The sequence below is a fragment of the Helicoverpa zea genome, chromosome 25 (assembly GCF_022581195.2).
Source record: "Helicoverpa zea isolate HzStark_Cry1AcR chromosome 25, ilHelZeax1.1, whole genome shotgun sequence".
NCBI lineage: Eukaryota > Metazoa > Arthropoda > Insecta > Lepidoptera > Noctuidae > Helicoverpa > Helicoverpa zea.
Window position 1 is genome coordinate 8,676,775 of NC_061476.1, and position 8,761 is coordinate 8,685,535.

Sequence of the window (8,761 nt, forward strand, 5' to 3'; positions counted from 1 at the left end):
AAAATTGACGATGATATACCATCACCATTGAAAGTCTGTCCTAAACTATTACCGCCTTCACTGCTTGGAGGTACTTCCAGCTTATTATATCACTATACAGTGAAATTAGAGATAGCTTTCATTTCCACATCAGTTGTTTCTGATCTTCGATTCTCATAAGTCAACAGAAAATATACATCAGATCGAACAACTTTTGCTAAAACGTCATTTCAAGTGTAGTAGGGCACTTGGAGTTCAACTTGAGATGTTTTAGATCTTCGATTTTTGTAAGTCAACAGAGAGTGCTCATCAGATTGAACAACTTTTGCTAAAACGGTATTCCTATGTATGCTATTGTGTAACTGGGCTCTTGAAGTTCCACATCAGGTGTTCCAGATCTTCAATTTTTATAAGTCAATAGAGAGTGCTTATCAGATAGAACAACTTTTGCTAAAACGTCATACCCGTATATGCTACAGAGTAGCTGGGCTCTTGGGGTTCCACACCAGGTGTTTTAGATCTTCATTTTTTATAAGTCAACAGAGAGTGCTTATCAGATAGAACAACTTTTGCTAAAACGTCATACCCGTATATGCTACAGTGTAGCTGGGCTCTTGGGGTTCCACATCAGGTGTTCCAGATCTTCAAATTTATTCTCTCAACCGAGAATGCTCATCACGTGGAACAATTTTTGCCATGGCACCATTTTTGTATCTCTTATAGTTTTGTTGATCTGTTGCAGTTCTGCACCAGGTCTTCAAGTTTTGAAGATAAATTATAGCCTATATGTTGCCCAGACATTATACCGATACAACAAAGAAAAAATCATTGAAATCCGTCCAGTAGTTCCGAAGATTAGCGTGTACAAACAAACAGACATACAGACATACAGACATACAGACATACAGACAAACAGACAGATTTTTTTTTTTGGATTTGTGCTCGATTACTGTTTCTGAACTCCACTCAATTATAATTTTTTTATTATATTCAATGTACAGACAAAGTTTTTTTACAGATTTATTATATGTATATAGATTGTCACTACTTAGATGTTACCAATTATGTAATACCATGACTCCTAATTTGGTCATTTTTGTTAGACTAAAAAAGCTAACGATCGCTAGAATATTTCCCAAATACCAATTAATATACTGGGGTTCCCAAACGTACGTCGCTTATTTATTGTTATATGAATTTGTGTGTAACTCAGTAGTAAAATGTAAGCACGAAGCACGAGCTTCTGTCACGGCTCCGGCACTGCGGGGCTCCGGCGGTCCCATGCGAGCTTATCGTCGCAGATGGTTTTCACGCTCACCACCGCAGCTTCGGCTTGCTGGCCGGCTCTGCCGGCCAGCCTCAGCCGCGGCGGCGAGCCTTAAAAACTACCTGCGCCTCAGCTCGCAGGCCGCCTCGCCCCTCTGCGCCTACGCGGATTTGAATTGCACTCTAGGGGTAGGGCAGACAAGACTACGTGGAGTCGGTTTTGCAGCGATTCGTTTTCGTCACTAACTTTGATTTTGGTAGTAATATTAATCTTTTAGTTGGATAGAATTTGGTGACCATTAATCCATTTTGGGAACCAAAAATAATATTTGTGCGAGATTTGCGATTTTTCTGATGTTATTTTATTTTTTTTGGATCATAATATTATATACTTTAGTGCCCTTTTAATAAAGTCAATTTATTTTTTTTGGAGTTGTTTATTTTATTTGGTGCCTCAGCTTAGAGTCTTAAAAATATATTTGGTGATCGCCTAAATTATACCCTTTCATTTTTGTGTCTCCCAAACGTGTCTTATTTACTGTTCTTTGCAAAAAGAGTAACATAATAACCACTTCTGTTTAAAAGCACTGAAAGTATTTATTTTTAAAATAATAAATAACAACAATACACTTAATTTATATTTTTAAATAAACAACCCTCAGTCATCATGCATACAATTATTTTTTGAATGAAAGTTATTTACTTATTAATTGACAAACTTCATATTAGTTATCTTTGGTGTAGTGATACATTCACTACGATTGAAATCCACTGGTTCTTCTGTTTGTCCATATTCTATCATCTTGGTATTCGCCTCCTCATCATCAACATTCTGAAACCTTCCATAGTTGAAATAATTCTCAATTTCCTGCAGAGTCCTATCCTTGGTTTCTGGCAGAATAAAGTACAGCATAAAAAGCGAGAATCCCATAATTATGCCATACACGGCAAAGAAACCGTATACTTTGATGCTGTCTATCAAATGTGGGGTTGATTGCAGTCCTGCCATCAAGCATATTGCTATCCAGACTCCTGATAAGGCTAGTCCTGTTCCTCTGTGAGATAGAGGAAAAACTTCTCCAACTAAAGCTATGGGTATTGGTGCACAACCCAAGTTTGCAAACATGAAGTAAAACACCAGCATTGATAATGGTATCCATTGCCGGTCTCCGGGAATAATGGCCTTGTCTTCTAAGAAGAGGTACGTGGAAACTGCCATCAGTACTCCAAAAGCAGCGAAGCCGGTGGAGAATAGAAGTGTTCGTCTGTTCACCATCTTCACTAGAGCTGATGCGAACACTGCACTCCCCGTGATGATGATATCTGAGCCCAGGGTGTAGTAGAATGATTGTGAAGTCTCTCCGGTAATTTTAGACATAATATGGAGCAGATACGCCGGGAAAACATGCCTCAAACTCATTTCGAGAACTAAACAGGCGAGCATGATAATTATGAACGGTTTGACAAAGTCCTTCTGAGTGAATTTCTTGAAGAAGTTCATCGTTTTCTCAACGTAAGTTTGATGCAGTTTCGGTTTTGATAGTCGTTCCTTTTGAGCTCTGATGGTGTCTTTTATTTCTCTGCATGATTCTTCAGTTTTTCCTCGAAGCCAGTAGAAGGCTTTCTCACTCTTATCGTACTGCTGTTTCTTGACCAGCCATGCGGGGCTCTCGGGCCATGTATACACGATAAATAAGGCTATTAGGAATGGCATTACAGCTACTAATGCTATAGTCCTCCAATGTAGAAATCCGGTTACAATATGCATGAACAAAGCCCCCAAGCAAACTGCAGCATTTTTCAAGTAAAGAAACACCCCTCTGTATTTAGGGCTGGTATATTCTCCCATAACTATGGCTCCCAAGGAGACGGTGGCTGAACCAGATAGTCCACATAGGAATCTGCCAATCATGAGACATGTGACGTTATTGGCGAAGTGGATCATGAGCCAGCCCACCACAGCGGGCAAGATCACCAGGAAGTGAGTCAGTTTCCTTCCGTAGAGGTCCATGAGAAATGAGGATGTAAGGAATCCTGGGATTCCAGCGATGCCCGCGATGGACCCTGAAGAAAAACACATTTAATAAGTAAGCGGGGGTACGTATTTGATTGCTATGATATTTTATGAAGATTGTAACTATAAAAAGTGCGAGGCTTATCAGCATTCGTGTCTTTTAGTTCATTCAACTTATTTATTTATTTATTCGACTTACACGGCTTTAAAAGCCAATTATACAAATCGTAGAACTTCAATGAAAAATTAAAATGAATACAAATAAAAGCTTAAAAATACAGTTAACTAAAGTAAAAAATAATAATAAAAGACTAAAAACACGTCAGTGACAAATAATAAAATTTGAAATTATTATGTATTGTCTTATGTTCGTTTCTAGCGTAAGAAAGTTAAGTATTAATTACAATTGATCTCATAAATTAATGTATCTTTCATAAAAGCGTGTAAAAGTGGATCAACCGTTTTACCGTGACTATTAACAATTCATTTCTATAAGCACATCATTAGTCTCATGATTGCTTCCTGTGTATCAAACACGTGTTGGTTTTTTTCGTTGTATTGTTACCTAAAGGAAATAAATGTCTATCTAATCTCTTAAATGAATTATTATTATTTTATTTTACTCTGTAAATCTGGACTATATGGTCTTAAATCACCAACCCGCATTGAGCAAGCGTGGTGTTTAGTGCTCAATATGAGAGGAGGCCTGTGCCCAGCAGTGGGGTGATAAAAGGCTGTAACAGTTACTATTTTACTGTTAATGACATGTTTCAGTAATTCTTGTAATGAAACAATTGTTAACAGTGCTATTTCTCAGCCTGGGAATTTTTGTCTACCATCATCCTCCGAGCCTTTTCCCAATCATGTTGGGGTCGGCTTCCAGTCTAACCGGATTCAGCTGAGTACCAGTGCTTTACAAGAAGCGACTGCCTATCTGACCTCCTCAACCCAGTTACCCGGGCAACCCGATACCCCTTGGTTAGACTGGTGTCAGACTTACTGGCTTCTGACTACCCGTAACGACTGCCAAGGATGTTCAATGACAGCCGGGACCTACAGTTTAACGTGCCATCCGAAACACAGTCAACGGTGTCTAAGATATAGGTACTTAGAAAGTACATACAAACTTAGAAAAGTTGCATTGGTACTTGCCTGACCTGGGATCGAACCCGCGCCCTCATAATTGAGAGGTTGGTCCTTTACCCACTAGGCCACCACGACTACGATTTTTGTCTACCATGTGAACATTTTTCTTACAGCAATTGTTTTTCGAAATTGTGTGTGTAAATACGTCATGTTCTATTTGAATGGTAGTTAAATTAGTAATTCAGTTAAATAAACTGAAATAACATACAAAAGTTCAAGGTTCTTAATAATTACATTTTTCAGCGAAATAAAGAACTGGGTCTTCACGAGTAATGACGACAAACATACTATCGGCCGACTAAAAGTTTGCAGTCGTACCTACTCAAAATAGTAAGCTTTTCTTCCTCCTGCCCTGTTCCCAATTTTATTTATACGCGCTTATCATCTCTCCTCATTACATGCCCATACATGAGAACCTTTTAACTCAAAATAGTAAACTATGCCCTAGAAAAAGAATAGAGTATTTGTTCTTATTTTTCTTAGGGCTGATTTTTCAATTACCAGATATCTTTTATCTGAAGAATAAGTCTTAAATTTTGACAGATTTTGTATAGAAAATATGTCAAACCGCCATGTTTATTCCTCAGATAGAAGTTAACTGATGATTGAACTGTTACTGTTAACAGTAGGGATGATTGAACAATCAGCCCTAATTCTCTTATTTCGCGAACTCGAGTATAGAGTAAAGCCACCTATGTAGTTGATCAGATCCTCACCTAGCCACGAGGCTGTGTCCAGATCGACCCTGATGGAGGAGTCAGGGTGTTGGAGAGCCGGCAGCAGGCTGGACGGGAAGCTCAGCACCAGACCCTGGCCGAACATGTTGATCAGCACCGCTGACATCGTCCATGACTGGAAAATAAACATTTTCACCTGTTGAATACTTGTCTGAAAAAAGTGTGGCTCTGTAAAACGTACTTTATTTCAACGCCATAATCTAATTTTTTTTAGACAAGTGTTCAAAAGACGTTTAAAAGTTTTTGTGGTAAGTACAACGGTTTAATTTTAAACTTTTCTTTTTTTATGTATCTCGATCATTTTATTATTTTTTTACTCATATATACATTTTATTTAAAAACTATTCAATAAATAAACCTAAAACTAAAAGGCATCAAAAAATTGCGTGCCCAACAGGCTGACAGTTTTTTAAACTTCAATTTTGACTGTTTTTCAGAAGGCTGTTAAATTGGTCGGTCCTGGCTTTGGCAGTCTTTACGGGAAATCGTACTACCAGTCTCACCAAGGGGTATCAGGTTGCCTAGGTAATTAGGTTGAGGAGATCAGATAGGCAGTCGCTCCTTGTGAAACACTGGTGAGACTGGAACCCGACCCAAACAAAAAAGGCTAGGCAGGTTATTTTGTTCTCGTAATTGTATTTACAAATAAAATGTTTATTATTACACACTTTAACGAAATAAGGTTGAATAAAAATTTTATACAAGTTCATTTAATAAAAAATATTGCAAAGTAAATATAAGTAAAAAGTGCAAATGTAGTTTAGAATCATTAAAATTGAGGTTGATCTGTAATTACTTCATTATTTGAAAATAAATTAATAAAATAGCATACCTGTCTTAATAATGGCGTCGACATTTTTTGTCTAGATATCCGTCATGCTGACCACTGGGAACTGGGAACCTCTCACTGTCAACTCTTGCGCAGCACTTGCGTCAACTGTGCGACAACAACACAATATATATTATATTTATTTAACAACTTCAGACACAAATCACTTTCTGAAAAGGTGAGTTAAACTTATTCTTACTAATAGATATAAAAAAGTTGTTTGTTTATCTGTACCCAAAAGGCTCCGAAACAACTAAACCGATTTGAAAAGTTCTTTCGCTGTTGAAAAGTCTCCGAGTAACATTTCCCAACTATGTTGGGGTCGGCTTCCAGTCTAACCGGATGTAGCTGAGTACCAGTGCTTTACAAGGAGCGACTGCCTATCTGACCCCCTCAACCCAGTTACCCGGGTAACCCAATACCCCTTTGGTAAGACTGGTTGTTAGACTTACTTGATTCTGACTACCTGTAATGACTGCCAAAGATGTTCAACGATATCAGGGACCTAGAGTTTAACGTGCGCTCCAAAACACAGTCATTGTTGTCAAAATATACTTAGCAAGTACATACAAACTTAGAAAAGTTGCATTGGTACTTGCCTAGCCCGGAAGCGAACCGACACACTCATACTCGAGAGGTTGTTTCTTTACCCACTAGGCCACCACTTCTTACTCCGAGTATCGTAGGCTGTATATGTTTACATTATATTTCCCCCGGGACGCGGGTGAAACCCCGGGAAAACAGCTAGTTTTTATAGAAAAATAACAAGTTTTATTGTTTGTTTTATTTTACTTGAATGAAGGATGGTTCATTTATCTTTATGTATTAATAACCTCGTAATTATCTGTGTTATTAATTAATTTGATAGGGAAAGGTTTCTACGAATGGGCCACTTAACTTCTCGACCTCATATCACAAAAAGTGTAAGTGTTAAAATAAAAGCAGTTTGTTGATTACTAGCTTCTGCTCGCAGCTTCGCCCGCGTGGTGTGTTGATAAAAGGTAGCCTATGTGTTAATCCAGGGTATCACCTATCTACATACTAAATTTCATCCTAATAGGTTCAGCCGTTTTTTGTGTGAAAGAATAACAAACATACATCCATACATTCTCACAAAGTTTCACATTTATAATATTAGTAGGAAGTAGGATATTAGTAGGATAGGTAATCAAACACAATAACAATTTAGGCTTACACTTTTTCATATAAAATAATTGATGTAAGTTATTTAAAGTTCGGCCATTCAGAGAATGCGTTCCTGACACGTCGCGATTGAACTGACGACGTAACTACATTCATTGATTATTGATATAATAATGTTGTTTTAATGCTCCTCAATTGTTAAAACGGTAAACAACCAGCAAAAATATTTTTATCGTAACTGCAACGCCATTGCAAAGTTACGTCGTCAGTTCAATCGCGACGTGTCAGGAACGCATTCTCTGAATGGCCGAACTATAATTATGTATATCGGGTGTGTCGTTCACAATCACATTAAATGAAATGCGTTAATATACTGGTGAATATATGTCGAATAACACAAAGAATAAAAAAAATGATTTTTTCAAACAAAGTAAATAGAATAAAAATGTGCGAAAATTAGAACACCATATAAAAGTCAGTCATTACAAACAACTGAAATTCTCCCTTGAAAACTGACAACTGTCAACTGATCAAAACATTCGATACTCCTAACTTTATCTCTGCTTGAAAAAAAACATTTTTTTTGTTGCTTTCTTTGTACCATGGGCTCCTTCATTGACTTCGAGGAATTTGTTCTAGAGGTTCAATCGAGGCAACCAATTATAAGTTTTAGTATACGTAAAAAAGATCACCTCAAGAACATACATATATAGACAGCAGGGCAATCAATATGGGATTTCCGTTTATGTCCTCTGATGCACGGGAGTGTCAATCACCAACTTCCAGACCACGGGCTGAATTGAGAAAGTTTCTAAAACCCACAAAGCGATATCTATACTTTATAATATTATAAAGAGGAAAACTTTGTTTGTGTGTTTGGTTGTAATGGATAAATTCAAAAACTACTGGACCGATTTTAAATATTCTTTCACCATTAGAAAGCTACATATATTATCTGCGAGTAACATCAGCTATATTTTATCCCGGTGCGGGCAGTAGCTCCCACGGGACGGGGGTAAAACCACGGGAAAACGGCTAGTACTATACGCGACATAGATAGGTATCTTATGTGAAATCGGTTTTGCCGACATCTCAACCTCAAAATTCGTATTCAAAAAACTTTCACTTTTTATTCAAAAAATTGCTCTCTAAGAATATTTATAGAATGAAGTAAGTTAGTATAGTTCTTCGTTTATAACAAAGTCACTGTTATAATATATTCACTTCATCTGCATATCCGGGAATGGAATAACTTAATTGATTCAAAATTACTCACTTGAATGGTCCTATTGTTAATTTATTCCGTAATCTGGTATTTTTATGAAGATGAAAGCAACAAAACAAGGGATCAGTTAGCGCAAACAAAGTCATAAATACCCACTGCACTAATGACCACCTTGCGCTGACCCTTTATTGAATCGCAATCCATTGTTATATTACATTGTATTGTTAAACTAGAGTTGCAAAAAATCGTTGTATCGTCTAATTAATCATAATCTCTTGTTTTGAGTTAATAAATAAGGAAAGAAACCTAGAAGGGAGGGCTTAGATCTATAATTTACAAAATAACAGTGTAAAATAGATTGGCTCTTACTCTGACGTATATCAAATCAAAACAAAATACCTTTATTTTCAGGCTGCATTGGT

At 37.1% G+C, this 8,761-nt stretch overlaps 1 protein-coding gene across 2 annotated transcripts; it reads right to left on the bottom strand.

Moving 5' to 3' along the window:
• Window positions 1–1,861: 1,861 nt before the first annotated feature.
• Window positions 1,862–7,933, bottom strand: LOC124642799 (facilitated trehalose transporter Tret1-like). 2 transcript variants are annotated; one of them, XM_047181454.1, is made up of 4 exons: window positions 7,820–7,933; window positions 5,975–6,079; window positions 5,122–5,257; window positions 1,862–3,309 (listed from the first exon to the last, which is right to left on the bottom strand). In XM_047181454.1, exons 2-4 carry the CDS (start codon window positions 5,996–5,998, stop codon window positions 1,952–1,954), a joined length of 1,518 nt encoding a protein of 505 aa, XP_047037410.1. In that variant the 5' UTR covers window positions 5,999–6,079; window positions 7,820–7,933; the 3' UTR covers window positions 1,862–1,951. The 2 variants fall into 2 exon arrangements, with proteins under 2 accessions (XP_047037410.1, XP_047037411.1); XM_047181455.1 differs by having other exon boundaries at window positions 7,807–7,823.
• Window positions 7,934–8,761: the final 828 nt, after the last annotated feature.

Excerpts from the sequence above, each read along its gene's own strand:
- LOC124642799 (XM_047181454.1), bottom strand. The coding sequence starts at position 5,998 with ATGTCGACGCCATTATTAAGACAG. Across the intron at positions 5,258-5,974 it reads CGACGCCATTATTAAGACAG|TCATGGACGATGTCAGCGGT; the intron begins GTATGCTATTTT and ends TTTATTTTCCAG. Across the intron at positions 3,310-5,121 it reads GGACACAGCCTCGTGGCTAG|GGTCCATCGCGGGCATCGCT; the intron begins GTGAGGATCTGA and ends GTTTTTCTTCAG.